The sequence below is a fragment of the Olea europaea genome, unplaced genomic scaffold (assembly GCF_002742605.1).
Source record: "Olea europaea var. sylvestris unplaced genomic scaffold, O_europaea_v1 scaffold718, whole genome shotgun sequence".
Classification (NCBI taxonomy): Eukaryota; Viridiplantae; Streptophyta; class Magnoliopsida; order Lamiales; family Oleaceae; genus Olea; species Olea europaea.
In genome coordinates, this window is record NW_019265580.1 from 276104 (window position 1) to 291297 (window position 15194).

The 15194-nt window shown below is 34.2% G+C and overlaps 2 protein-coding genes and 1 pseudogene across 2 annotated transcripts; all 3 read right to left on the bottom strand.

Annotated features, from left to right (window-relative positions):
• Positions 1-381: 381 nt before the first annotated feature.
• On the bottom strand, positions 382-3121 carry LOC111390821 (annotated as a pseudogene).
• A 1471-nt stretch (positions 3122-4592) lies between these two features.
• Positions 4593-6759, bottom strand: LOC111390813 (cytokinin dehydrogenase 3-like). Its single transcript, XM_023015930.1, has 3 exons — positions 6130-6759; positions 5481-5608; positions 4593-4896 (listed from the first exon to the last, which is right to left on the bottom strand). The coding sequence occupies exons 1-3, from the start codon at positions 6743-6745 to the stop codon at positions 4621-4623; spliced, it is 1020 nt and encodes a 339-aa protein (XP_022871698.1). The 5' UTR covers positions 6746-6759; the 3' UTR covers positions 4593-4620.
• Positions 6760-8687: 1928 nt separating this feature from the next.
• LOC111390820 (cytokinin dehydrogenase 6-like) lies at positions 8688-9421 on the bottom strand. Its single transcript, XM_023015937.1, has 2 exons — positions 8806-9421; positions 8688-8755 (listed from the first exon to the last, which is right to left on the bottom strand). Exons 1-2 carry the CDS (start codon positions 9419-9421, stop codon positions 8688-8690), a joined length of 684 nt encoding a protein of 227 aa, XP_022871705.1.
• Between the last annotated feature and the right edge of the window lie 5773 nt (positions 9422-15194).

Sequence of the window (15194 nt, forward strand, 5' to 3'; positions counted from 1 at the left end):
GCGTTGACATAATGATAGCTCATTTTAGAATACCAATGTTAAATTAAATTATCTATTTGAGCTTTAGATAAATTGATTATTTGAGTTTTTTTTGGGTTAACGATATCGTATTAAGAATTATAGTTTCATCTTAAAAGTTCATACTTATTAAGAATAATCATGTTGTTTATTATTTTATCTTTATTCGAATTTTACCATTTAACACTAATTTATCCAACTAGACACTTCTATGCTTCAGCTTAATTAATACAACTTCAAAATTTTTACTATTTTTACTCTATGTAAACATAAGGTACTCTATTCCAACAACTGGATAAAATAATTATTAATGATTAGCAAAATCTTTATTCAAAGATAAACCTTAAAATTAATTAATCTGAAAGTTCTACCGTCTAAGCAGCTCAAATGGCTAAAAAGTGGATGCATGTTTCAAACAGAATTGAAAATTTTTTGTCCTGGTGACAATATCATTCTTGGATCAAACTGTGCTTTCCTTTCTAGAAAAGTGTTCCATTTTGAACCAAAATGCTTTATCCAATCTTCCTTGGATTTGTAGTGTGGAAGATATTGCTTCATCTTTATTCCAGCTCTATCACAGAATTCCAGAATTTCATTGTTTTGATTGTCCAAATCTTGCCAGTCATCAAAACTGCCTGAATGCAGTAGTCCCACACAGTAGAAGATATCCTCATCTGGTGTAACTGCAGACATCCTATCATCCCATCTGTACAATATAGTAATACATTACCATTACGCCTTGCAAACTAGAAATACTTTTTGTCGGATATAGACACATAAAAGTCGATACATTTCCGTTTCTTCCCTTTTGTGCATGTGCGTGTATACATATGCTTGTGAGAGGAGTCAGTGACAAGATTTTCTCATAGTAAATGTTGAAAGGGCAAGGTATATATGTATTGTGTGTGTTTGTATGTGTGTGTGTGTATGTGTATGTGTGTGTGTAAGTATGTATGTTGTGATAACCACCCCACCCCATGTTGCTTTACCATTGTGTGCATTCTTTAGTGCATTATAGTTAGTTCAAGATAAGTACTTAGTTTTAGTTGTTGGGTAGACAAGTAGGGGCCCATGGCTCTTCTTTTGTCTGTGAATAATGTCTACAAAAACACCATCATTGAAATCCATAATATGAGACTTTGGTACAAAGAGATTCAGCCATGGATGAGGAACATCCCATAACCCTTTCGATTTTAGTGATAATTCCCCTCGTCGAACTCTATTCAGGAAATCAACATAAGTTTCGTCTCTCGTGAAAGTGAAACCGGGAATATAACTCAATCCCTCCTGCAGCAGTTCAACTTCCTGAAAGAGCAAGAAAAAGAAAATCGATATGTCAAATATTACAGGCCAAACATGTAATAGAGTACACTACATGTAAACACGTACTTTATCGACTGACTTAATGGTCTCGTCATCATAATACTTGACCATGTCTAAACAATAGAGGATGCCATGTTTCTTTAAAAGAGAAGTAATTAGGGATTCATTAGAAGGTGAGAAAAAGGAAGATCTCCAGTTATTTGCAGGAGTATAGTCCATCATGAGAGAGCCCTCCAAATATTCTAGACCTTCGATTGAGATAAGATGTTCTTGATCTCTTGTAAAGATCGAGAAATCACTGTATAGCATTCTCATCCATTTCACCTAATTAAAAGACAGAACACAAATCAGCAATACAACAAATTTGAGCACAATATTGAGAAAACTTTTTTATTGAGGTAATGGTAAAGTACGTTAGATCATTTGTATTGGAATTTAAACTGTTAGGCTGGCTGAATTCGTATTTGTATAAGTCAATTGTTTAGGTGCTTGTTTGGTAGGAATTTTGATATTTGATTTTTTGACTGTTAAGAGATAAAATGAGTCCTATCTCTAAGAGAAGAATTCAAAAATGACAACTTGAATAGTAAAATAATATTCAAAAAATTGATTTTAATTGGTTTAAATCTGTACCAAACAAGCACTAGATCTTCACCACGTAAAAGTGAAATTTGTTCTTTCGTCAAATGCATGATAAAGATACAAATGATGCTGCTAGTGCTAGAATAAATTTTTCTATTTTATTCAAATTTTTTCGAATTACAAATGAGATGATCACAAATTAGTATGGTTGGTAAACCCTATCCTAGGGTTCAAGAATTCAGTGTAGGCTGCAAACACAAATATCTCCTCTGAATTTGCAGAAACTTTTTTTGACTATGAAAAAGTATAAAGTCTATTGTACTCACTCTTTTTGGTGCTTTTGCTAGGAAAATTCTTGCCCTAATTATGATTCCAAACTGCCCCAGACCTCCTAGAACTGCATAAAATAATTCTGAGTTCTTGTCTTTGGAGCAAGTCATGAAGTCCCCTTTACCTAATTCAGACAAATGGCACAATCATCAGTAAAAATGTGGTCATATATTTGCAAAAAATAGCATATACCTGCTAGAGCTTCAGCTACAATTTCTGTCATTCACATAAAATTTACATATATAATCATAATCTCATGAGACATTGCTAATCTGAGGACCATAGAGGAAGGTTTGTCCACTGATTCCAGCATTAGAAAGTGTACCCCCAACAGTTAGGTACAAGTAGTCAGTCCACGAAACAGGTGCAAGGCCATGTTCTAGTGTGGTATTCAGTACATCAATCCAAAGCTGTTCACCTCCAACATCTGCATAATTTCCTGATGTAGAAACCCTAATTCCATTCCCATTTTCGTAGTATTTCTTTAAAGAAGGCATCTTCACCACTACCCCCTTATGTGCCATGGCCTGTCCTCTCACAGAATGTCCGTGGCCTTGTGCTGCCACGTTAAACGGGTGTGGACATATGTTAGAGAATTTGATTAGCTCGATAATATCGGCTATGGATGTTGGATAAAGAACTGCGGAAGGAATTTCTTGAACAATATTACCATAGTCGGTCGAGGCAAGTCCAATGGCTTCAAGATCATAGCAAAGCTTAGAACCGATAACTGGGGAATGAATTTCAGAAGCAAGTGAATTGTTTGATCGCCTTAACTTCCCTATAATGGACATTAAACGGCTTACGATGAAGAAGACAATAAAATGTGCAGGAATTAGACAACGACTAGCCATTTTTAGAGAGAGAAAACGGAGATTGAAATTTAAGAAAGATATGATATAATCTTATGAATGAAGGTGCAATTTATAGAGAGAAATTTGCACGGAAATGTGGATTTGTGAATCTTGGACTGGTACTATCTAGTACTGTAGCACGTGTGAAACCTTGACATATTGCACAACAATTTATTATCAAAGATACGAGTTAAAAGGAGAGATTTTTATACTTGCTCTTTTTTTCCAAAACTTCGTGACTTTCTCATGCATGTATTAAAATCTGGATATGTATGTCTTGCTTTGTTTGGATTAAAATCAGATTATATAACAATTAATTATAATCACAAACTTATGAGATCCACAACTTTTCAAATACGTATTTAATCAATTTTTATCAAAATTTACTAAAAATTTAATTTTAATCTACATCAAAGAGAAGCATAACTATGAATACCTTAATAATACAATAACCAAAAAAATAATAATAATAAATAATAATAATAATTGGTTAAGCCCCATCCAAGTGTGTGTATGTCTGTATGTGTGCAATTGTGTGTGTGTGTGTGTGTGTGTGTGTATATGTACGTAGAAATAGGCATTTTGCTTCTTCTCCCTTCTAGAATATGAATAATTGTAATAATTAGGTGCATGTAAAAGAATCTTGGAAAATAACCATTTGGGATATGATGGAGTTGTCAAATATGAAGGGGCATTATTTTATAGGGTTAAATTATCATAGAAATAGATAGGAAATGAAGGGGAAACATCACCAAAGATTTTCTTCTTAATTCTAAGATTTGGTTTGTAGGTCAAGATTTGGTTTGTAATTACAATGCCTATGTCGTCCCATTAAATCACCTTTTAGTCCTCAGTTTTGTCAAATGTGAAAGGAGATGCATGCGTTACATGGAATTTGACAGATATTTGAATTGAAAATGACAGAGCAAGTCTTTCAAAACAACTATTAAACATATATATCTTGTAATCTTAAGCCAATCTATTAATGAAATTGAATTGCAATAGGAAAGAAAATATGGACTGTCCCGGAAATGCCATGCGATCACATGGCATCAGATGTTGCAATCGCGTGGTTCTAACTTTTAGCATTCAATGGATACAATTATTCATCTTCTAATTGTCATGGTCTGCCTTGAAATCGCAATTGAATCCATTTATAGTTAGTTCAAGATAAGTACTTAGTTTTAGTTGTTGGGTAGACAAGTAGGGGCCCATGGCTCTTCTTTTGTCTGTGAATAATGTCTACAAAAACACCATCATTGAAATCCATAATATGAGACTTTGGTACAAAGAGATTCAGCCATGGATGAGGAACATCCCATAACCCTTTCGATTTTAGTGATAATTCCCCTCGTCGAACTCTATTCAGGAAATCAACATAAGTTTCGTCTCTCGTGAAAGTGAAACCGGGAATATAACTCAATCCCTCCTGCAGCAGTTCAACTTCCTGAAAGAGCAAGAAAAAGAAAATCGATATGTCAAATATTACAGGCCAAACATGTAATAGAGTACACTACATGTAAACACGTACTTTATCGACTGACTTAATGGTCTCGTCATCATAATACTTGACCATGTCTAAACAATAGAGGATGCCATGTTTCTTTAAAAGAGAAGTAATTAGGGATTCATTAGAAGGTGAGAAAAAGGAAGATCTCCAGTTATTTGCAGGAGTATAGTCCATCATGAGAGAGCCCTCCAAATATTCTAGACCTTCGATTGAGATAAGATGTTCTTGATCTCTTGTAAAGATCGAGAAATCACTGTATAGCATTCTCATCCATTTCACCTAATTAAAAGACAGAACACAAATCAGCAATACAACAAATTTGAGCACAATATTGAGAAAACTTTTTTATTGAGGTAATGGTAAAGTACGTTAGATCATTTGTATTGGAATTTAAACTGTTAGGCTGGCTGAATTCGTATTTGTATAAGTCAATTGTTTAGGTGCTTGTTTGGTAGGAATTTTGATATTTGATTTTTTGACTGTTAAGAGATAAAATGAGTCCTATCTCTAAGAGAAGAATTCAAAAATGACAACTTGAATAGTAAAATAATATTCAAAAAATTGATTTTAATTGGTTTAAATCTGTACCAAACAAGCACTAGATCTTCACCACGTAAAAGTGAAATTTGTTCTTTCGTCAAATGCATGATAAAGATACAAATGATGCTGCTAGTGCTAGAATAAATTTTTCTATTTTATTCAAATTTTTCCGAATTACAAATGAGATGATCACAAATTAGTATGGTTGGTAAACCCTAGCCTAGGATTCAAGAATTCAGTGTAGGCTGCAAAGACAAATATCTCCTCTGAATTTGTAGAAACTTTTTTTGACTATGAAAAAGTATAAAGCCTATTGTACTCACTCTTTTTGGTGCTTTTGCTAGGAAAATTCTTGCCCTAGTTATGATTCCAAACTGCCCCAGACCTCCTAGAACTGCATAAAATAATTCTGAGTTCTTGTCTTTGGAGCAAGTCATGAAGTCCCCTTTACCTAATTCAGACAAATGGCACAATCATCAGTAAAAATGTGGTCATATATTTGCAAAAAATAGCATATACCTGCTAGAGCTTCAGCTACAATTTCTGTCATTCACATAAAATTTACATATATAATCATAATCTCATGAGATGTACCTAACACATGCAGGTACATATTCCTTTGACAAAATTCTGATCAAGTGAATCCTACCTAGAAGATCTTTCAAGTGCCCAGAAACAATCAAAATCCAATGATGATACTTTTTTACATATATTGTCACTTTGGTATTTGTATATTTTCATATTTTGAACACAAATGTACTTTAAAACCAGGGTAACTAGGAGATCTAAGGAGATGCAACCATATTTCGCAAAAGCTATCGCTGATAAGGAAAAGCGCAACGTCACCCCAAGCACTAGTTTTTGGACCTTATATCTAAGATTCCCTTATGAAACAGGTCCACCTTTATGCTTAAGTGAGGGTCTGCATCGATAGTAAGAATTATATACATCGTAAAAGATTTGAAAATGTACCCGTAATAACATCCATTTCAAGAACATTGCTAATCTGAGGACCATAGAGGAAGGTTTGTCCACTGATTCCAGCATTAGAAAGTGTACCCCCAACAGTTAGGTACAAGTAGTCAGTCCACGAAACAGGTGCAAGGCCATGTTCTAGTGTGGTATTCAGTACATCAATCCAAAGCTGTTCACCTCCAACATCTGCATAATTTCCTGATGTAGAAACCCTAATTCCATTCCCATTTTCGTAGTATTTCTTTAAAGAAGGCATCTTCACCACTACCCCCTTATGTGCCATGGCCTGTCCTCTCACAGAATGTCCGTGGCCTTGTGCTGCCACGTTAAACGGGTGTGGACATATGTTAGAGAATTTGATTAGCTCGATAATATCGGCTATGGATGTTGGATAAAGAACTGCGGAAGGAATTTCTTGAACAATATTACCATAGTCGGTCGAGGCAAGTCCAATGGCTTCAAGATCATAGCAAAGCTTAGAACCGATAACTGGGGAATGAATTTCAGAAGCAAGTGAATTGTTTGATCGCCTTAACTTCCCTATAATGGACATTAAACGGCTTACGATGAAGAAGACAATAAAATGTGCAGGAATTAGACAACGACTAGCCATTTTTAGAGAGAGAAAACGGAGATTGAAATTTAAGAAAGATATGATATAATCTTATGAATGAAGGTGCAATTTATAGAGAGAAATTTGCACGGAAATGTGGATTTGTGAATCTTGGACTGGTACTATCTAGTACTGTAGCACGTGTGAAACCTTGACATATTGCACAACAATTTATTATCAAAGATACGAGTTAAAAGGAGAGATTTTTATACTTGCTCTTTTTTTCCAAAACTTCGTGACTTTCTCATGCATGTATTAAAATCTGGATATGTATGTCTTGCTTTGTTTGGATTAAAATCAGATTATATAACAATTAATTATAATCACAAACTTATGAGATCCACAACTTTTCAGATACGTATTTAATCAATTTTTATCAAAATTTACTAAAAATTTAATTTTAATCTACATCAAAGAGAAGCATAACTATGAATACCTTAATAATACAATAACCAAAAAAATAATAATAATAAATAATAATAATAATTGGTTAAGCCCCATCCAAGTGTGTGTATGTCTGTATGTGTGCAATTGTGTGTGTGTGTGTGTGTGTGTGTGTATATGTACGTAGAAATAGGCATTTTGCTTCTTCTCCCTTCTAGAATATGAATAATTGTAATAATTAGGTGCATGTAAAAGAATCTTGGAAAATAACCATTTGGGATATGATGGAGTTGTCAAATATGAAGGGGCATTATTTTATAGGGTTAAATTATCATAGAAATAGATAGGAAATGAAGGGGAAACATCACCAAAGATTTTCTTCTTAATTCTAAGATTTGGTTTGTAGGTCAAGATTTGGTTTGTAATTACAATGCCTATGTCGTCCCATTAAATCACCTTTTAGTCCTCAGTTTTGTCAAATGTGAAAGGAGATGCATGCGTTACATGGAATTTGACAGATATTTGAATTGAAAATGACAGAGCAAGTCTTTCAAAACAACTATTAAACATATATATCTTGTAATCTTAAGCCAATCTATTAATGAAATTGAATTGCAATAGGAAAGAAAATATGGACTGTCCCGGAAATGCCATGCGATCACATGGCATCAGATGTTGCAATCGCGTGGTTCTAACTTTTAGCATTCAATGGATACAATTATTCATCTTCTAATTGTCATGGTCTGCCTTGAAATCGCAATTGAATCCATAAGTAACTCATCAAATTAAGAAAATAGTTTCATCATGATACAAATAGATTATTTGTCCATAACATACTTTATGAACTATTTAAGTGTTATGTTTTTGCTATATAGTAGTTTTATATTTAATGAATTATTATGATAGCTTCATTTTATTATGTGTCCCTTAATTAAATTAAAGAGCGACACTATTTTAGTCCCTGTTTGATTTCCATTTTTTGACCACAAAAATAAAAAATATAACCGTTATACATCACATCAAGCTACCATATACGATTTCCTATCTCTTGTGTAGATCTCGTAACGACTATATTTTTCATTCTCATTCTTACAAAAGCTGGTACCAAACGGGATCTTAGTTTTGACATGACCCTCAAAATCACAAAATAGACATAATATGTTTATGCTAACACCAGAACTCGACATCATAGATATCTTCGCATCCAAGAAAAAACATATAAATATAGGCATGTAGCAAGAGTGAAATGGAATATATAGTCAACTAAAATCTTTGACAATTGACCTAGTAGAATGTACCTAACACATGCAGGTACATATTCCTTTGACAAAATTCTGATCAAGTGAATCCTACCTAGAAGATCTTTCAAGTGCCCAGAAACAATCAAAATCCAATGATGATACTTTTTTACATATATTGTCACTTTGGTATTTGTATATTTTCATATTTTGAACACAAATGTACTTTAAAACCAGGGTAACTAGGAGATCTAAGGAGATGCAACCATATTTCGCAAAAGCTATCGCTGATAAGGAAAAGCGCAACGTCACCCCAAGCACTAGTTTTTGGACCTTATATCTAAGATTCCCTTATGAAACAGGTCCACCTTTATGCTTAAGTGAGGGTCTGCATCGATAGTAAGAATTATATACATCGTAAAAGATTTGAAAATGTACCCGTAATAACATCCATTTCAAGAACATTGCTAATCTGAGGACCATAGAGGAAGGTTTGTCCACTGATTCCAGCATTAGAAAGTGTACCCCCAACAGTTAGGTACAAGTAGTCAGTCCACGAAACAGGTGCAAGGCCATGTTCTAGTGTGGTATTCAGTACATCAATCCAAAGCTGTTCACCTCCAACATCTGCATAATTTCCTGATGTAGAAACCCTAATTCCATTCCCATTTTCGTAGTATTTCTTTAAAGAAGGCATCTTCACCACTACCCCCTTATGTGCCATGGCCTGTCCTCTCACAGAATGTCCGTGGCCTTGTGCTGCCACGTTAAACGGGTGTGGACATATGTTAGAGAATTTGATTAGCTCGATAATATCGGCTATGGATGTTGGATAAAGAACTGCGGAAGGAATTTCTTGAACAATATTACCATAGTCGGTCGAGGCAAGTCCAATGGCTTCAAGATCATAGCAAAGCTTAGAACCGATAACTGGGGAATGAATTTCAGAAGCAAGTGAATTGTTTGATCGCCTTAACTTCCCTATAATGGACATTAAACGGCTTACGATGAAGAAGACAATAAAATGTGCAGGAATTAGACAACGACTAGCCATTTTTAGAGAGAGAAAACGGAGATTGAAATTTAAGAAAGATATGATATAATCTTATGAATGAAGGTGCAATTTATAGAGAGAAATTTGCACGGAAATGTGGATTTGTGAATCTTGGACTGGTACTATCTAGTACTGTAGCACGTGTGAAACCTTGACATATTGCACAACAATTTATTATCAAAGATACGAGTTAAAAGGAGAGATTTTTATACTTGCTCTTTTTTTCCAAAACTTCGTGACTTTCTCATGCATGTATTAAAATCTGGATATGTATGTCTTGCTTTGTTTGGATTAAAATCAGATTATATAACAATTAATTATAATCACAAACTTATGAGATCCACAACTTTTCAGATACGTATTTAATCAATTTTTATCAAAATTTACTAAAAATTTAATTTTAATCTACATCAAAGAGAAGCATAACTATGAATACCTTAATAATACAATAACCAAAATAATAATAATAATAATAAATAATAATAATAATTGGTTAAGCCCCATCCAAGTGTGTGTATGTCTGTATGTGTGCAATTGTGTGTGTGTGTGTGTATATGTACGTAGAAATAGGCATTTTGCTTCTTCTCCCTTCTAGAATATGAATAATTGTAATAATTAGGTGCATGTAAAAGAATCTTGGAAAATAACCATTTGGGATATGATGGAGTTGTCAAATATGAAGGGGCATTATTTTATAGGGTTAAATTATCATAGAAATAGATAGGAAATGAAGGGGAAACATCACCAAAGATTTTCTTCTTAATTCTAAGATTTGGTTTGTAGGTCAAGATTTGGTTTGTAATTACAATGCCTATGTCGTCCCATTAAATCACCTTTTAGTCCTCAGTTTTGTCAAATGTGAAAGGAGATGCATGCGTTACATGGAATTTGACAGATATTTGAATTGAAAATGACGGAGCAAGTCTTTCAAAACAACTATTAAACATATATATCTTGTAATCTTAAGCCAATCTATTAATGAAATTGAATTGCAATAGGAAAGAAAATATGGACTGTCCCGGAAATGCCATGCGATCACATGGCATCAGATGTTGCAATCGCGTGGTTCTAACTTTTAGCATTCAATGGATACAATTATTCATCTTCTAATTGTCATGGTCTGCCTTGAAATCGCAATTGAATCCATAAGTAACTCATCAAATTAAGAAAATAGTTTCATCATGATACAAATAGATTATTTGTCCATAACATACTTTATGAACTATTTAAGTGTTATGTTTTTGCTATATAGTAGTTTTATATTTAATGAATTATTATGATAGCTTCATTTTATTATGTGTCCCTTAATTAAATTAAAGAGCGACACTATTTTAGTCCCTGTTTGATTTCCATTTTTTGACCACAAAAATAAAAAATATAACCGTTATACATCACATCAAGCTACCATATACGATTTCCTATCTCTTGTGTAGATCTCGTAACGACTATATTTTTCATTCTCATTCTTACAAAAGCTGGTACCAAACGGGATCTTAGTTTTGACATGACCCTCAAAATCACAAAATAGACATAATATGTTTATGCTAACACCAGAACTCGACATCATAGATATCTTCGCATCCAAGAAAAAACATATAAATATAGGCATGTAGCAAGAGTGAAATGGAATATATAGTCAACTAAAATCTTTGACAATTGACCTAGTAGATCACATTACCAACAACATAAATATAGTCAGATTCTGGTCCCTACATGGATAACTCGAAAACCAAATTACTGATTTTGGTATTTTGTGTGCAAGACAAGTAATAATCCTTAATTCATCAACAAATTACTGATCCCAAAAATGTCTATGATTAACTTACAGAATGTAGTATGCATTGTATACGTATAAACAGTTGAGACTTGAGAACAATTATTTATATCGCTCATAGAATCCTTGTACAGGGAAAAAAATAATGACATACAAAAAATATAAAATAAAAATGAGAAAAAAAAACAGTATGGATTGTTAGAACTTTCCACTCTATAAAAAAATTGTAATTATTGTTAACCTCGTTTTCAATTAGAGTGACATGGACAATAGATATTGAGCCCACTCGTGTACATGTAATCAAATTCCAACACGTATGGGCAGGATGTCAGTCGATAATACTCTGATTTGGACGTGAGAGAGCTTAATACCACGAGACAAATATGTTCGGGCTCCGATAATATATTTCGAGTACGATTGTATGATAATAACCAATCGTAAACTACTCCAATAATGTGAGATAATCTTAACTCAAGCAAACAAATGTATGAAAATAAACAAAATGATAGCCTCAAGTAGTTTTGGTTTGCCTTCAGCCCCAAATGATACAAGGAGGGGTATTTATAGTGTTACACATAGAATGTTGCCCAATAGATGAATATACACGTGGCTTCATCTCCTGAACGGAGCATTTAATCTTAGACATTAATTCAAACTTTCTAGCTTGAAGCACATTTAATGCCCCTACAGATTGCAACAACCTTACAATCTAAACTAACAAGACTTTGACATTCTACTCATTATAAAGGTCCAATCAATCATTCCAAAAGAATCATACATAAATTCAAAATTTTCACATGTGAATCGTCGTTTGAGCTTCGACTTTGACCTTTGTTAAATTTCATCACTTTGGCAAGGAGACTTTGGAGCTTTGTCATTAGCACAAAACTACTTCAATAATTATAGATTCGATGCTTCAAATTATAGACTCCAATAATCCACATGGCTTCATCACAAGGGCTTTAGGAGGTCGGTCATATAGAGCCTTCGTGGCGAGGTGTAACAATAAGTCCGGGTACGGTTATTTATACCATGTGTGGACTTTAGTATTAAGTGAAACATATTTTGGGTCAATTTTCCTGTCATGGTTAAATTTTTGACAAAAACAATAGTGCCCATATATTTATAGCATGACTGGAATTCAAAGTTGAACCTAATTCTTGGATATCGTCTTACTCTTATGCAGAGCTAAATTGTTGAAATTCCTTTATTTCGATAGAAATTGAAATTTATTTGAGTCGTAGCATGGAAGAGGCTGAGCTATCGAGGCCCTTTATTTTAATAGAAACAAAAATTTGTTTGAGCCGAAGCAAAGAAGTGCTGAACTGTCAAGGCTCCTTTGTTTTGATAGAAGCTGAAATTTATTTGAGCCGAAGCAAGAGAGTGCTGAAATGTCGAGACTCATTTGTTTTGATAGAAGCTGAAATTTATTTCAACGGAAGCAGGGAAGTACTGAATTGTCGAGGCTCCTTTGTTTTGATAGAACTGGTCCCGACAATTGTGCCAATAATTTGATGTTTTTGCAAGTTACCAAGAAAAGACAACGAAAGTGTTGCGACTTTCGATACATGCACTAACGTTACATTTAATGCACAATGATGGCCATGCTGCAGTGTTTTGAGGTTGACATATTGAGGCACATAGGAGAAGAACACGCGTCAATCTAAGGCGTTGACAAAAGAAACTATTCGAATTCAATGCCTCAGATGTAACCAAGAATCGAAGCTTTGGATGGATTAGATTTCAATAAAACAGCTATGATTCTTTTATCTCTTGCATATAAGCTAAAAGCTTGCCATTATTTTTAGCATTTACTTTTACGAAAATCTTCAAACTCTCCAGCATTTCCTAAACTCTTTCAGCAATCTTAGTTCTCCGACGATATCACATCTCTGTAACTTCCTTGGATTTAGGTAATTTCTTATGAGACTATTTCCCCCACCATTTCCACCTCATCTTTCAATGGCATCTAGGTCGAATGCTAGTAGTGCTAGGGAAAAGTCGCCACGGCTAGTGAAGAGGCTATGCTTGGTAGGTCGATAGGGGATTACTGAGTGATGAGTGAAGGTCCCATCGACTACAAGGTGGGGTGGGAACAATAACAATCCTTTGACCATGACCTCCTCTAAATTAGCCAAACTTGTGAAGAAATTTAGGATCCCGGACATAGTAGATCTAACAATCCCCGAAGCTCACGAACGTACCTGTTATCCGAAGCTCGATTGTGTGGCCGTTAGTAAATAACTGTTGTAAGAATGTATGTGTCTACCACTGTACCCATTTTTAGAATGCAGCTTCATTTTATTATGTGTCTCTTAATTAAATTAAAGAGCGACACTATTTTAGTCCCTGTTTGATTTCTATTCTTTGACCACAAAAATAAAAAATATAACCGTTATACATCACATCAAGCTACCATATACGATTTCCTATCTCTTGTGTAGATCCCATAACGACTATATTTTTCATTCTCATTCTTACAAAAGTTGGTACCAAACGGGATCTTAGTTTTGACATGACCCTCAAAATCACAAAATAGACATAATATGTTTATGCTAACACCAGAACTCGACATCATAGATATCTTCGCATCCAGGAAAAAACATATAAATATAGGCATGTAGCAAGAGTGAAATGGAATATATAGTCAACTAAAATCTTTGACAATTGACCTAGTAGATCACATTACCAACAACATAAATATAGTCAGATTCTGGTCCCTACATGGATAACTCGAAAACCAAATTACTGATTTTGGTATTTTGTGTGCAAGACAAGTAATAATCCTTAATTCATCAACAAATTACTGATCCCAAAAATGTCTATGATTAACTTACAGAATGTAGTATGCATTGTATACGTATAAACAGTTGAGACTTGAGAACAATTATTTATATCGCTCATAGAATCCTTGTACAGGGAAAAAAATAATGACATACAAAAAATATAAAATAAAAATGAGAAAAAAAAAATTTTTATATGACATTTTTTTGTTTGTTTTTCAGTTTTGTTGAACCACTTCGAGCTACATCAAGCTGAGTGGGATGTCATTGAGGACATTTAAAAAGGCGTCCTTTGAAGCTACACCACTTTAACCACCTCATCAACCAAAGCAAGTACTTTATAGACTTGGACTAATGGCCTTGAAAGGTAAACACCAAAGCATTATTGAGTACATAAACTTTCCACTCTATAAAAAAATTGTAATTATTGTTAACCTCGTTTTCAATTAGAGTGACATGGACAATAGATATTGAGCCCACTCGTGTACACGTAATCAAATTCCAACACGTATGGGCAGGATGTCAGTCGATAATACTCTGATTTGGACGTGAGAGAGCTTAATACCACGAGACAAATATGTTCGGGCTCCGATAATATATTTCGAGTACAATTGTATGATAATAACCAATCGTAAACTACTCCAATAATGTGAGATGATCTTAACTCAAGCAAACAAATGTATGAAAATAAACAAAATGATAGCCTCAAGTAGTTTTGGTTTGCCTTCAGCCCCAAATGATACAAGGAGGGGTATTTATAGTGTTACACATAGAATGTTGCCCAATAGATGAATATACACGTGGCTTCATCTCCTGAACGGAGCATTTAATCTTAGACATTAATTCAAACTTTCTAGCTTGAAGCACATTTAATGCCCCTACAGATTGCAACAACCTTACAATCTAAACTAACAAGACTTTGACATTCCCCTGCCGCTAAACAAATTGTGCATCCCTCTCCAAAATTGATGGAGGCTTTTATGAAGGCCGTTAAAGTGGGGGCGATTCGAAGGGCTAGTAAAGAGGCTCAAAAAGGAAGATAAATGGGACTCGAAGGCCATGAAGAAGATTGCAACAACTAGGACCCATGGAAAATTATGGAGGTTCCTAGAGGGCAAGATGAAGAGATTGCTCCGACAGTAATGGGATATGCTACCATTTGAAGTCCTAGGTGCCACTACCAATTTTTATAAGTTCTAGACTGATACGTGACAGT

Excerpts from the sequence above, each read along its gene's own strand:
- LOC111390813 (XM_023015930.1), bottom strand. The coding sequence starts at position 6,745 with ATGGCTAGTCGTTGTCTAATTCCTGCACATTTTATTGTCTTCTTCATC. Across the intron at positions 5,609-6,129 it reads TGAAATGGATGTTATTACGG|GTAAAGGGGACTTCATGACT; the intron begins GTACATTTTCAA and ends TGTCTGAATTAG. Across the intron at positions 4,897-5,480 it reads TAGCAAAAGCACCAAAAAGA|GTGAAATGGATGAGAATGCT; the intron begins GTGAGTACAATA and ends TCTTTTAATTAG.
- LOC111390820 (XM_023015937.1), bottom strand. The coding sequence starts at position 9,421 with ATGGCTAGTCGTTGTCTAATTCCTGCACATTTTATTGTCTTCTTCATC. Across the intron at positions 8,756-8,805 it reads TGAAATGGATGTTATTACGG|ACCCTCACTTAAGCATAAAG; the intron begins GTACATTTTCAA and ends CTATCGATGCAG.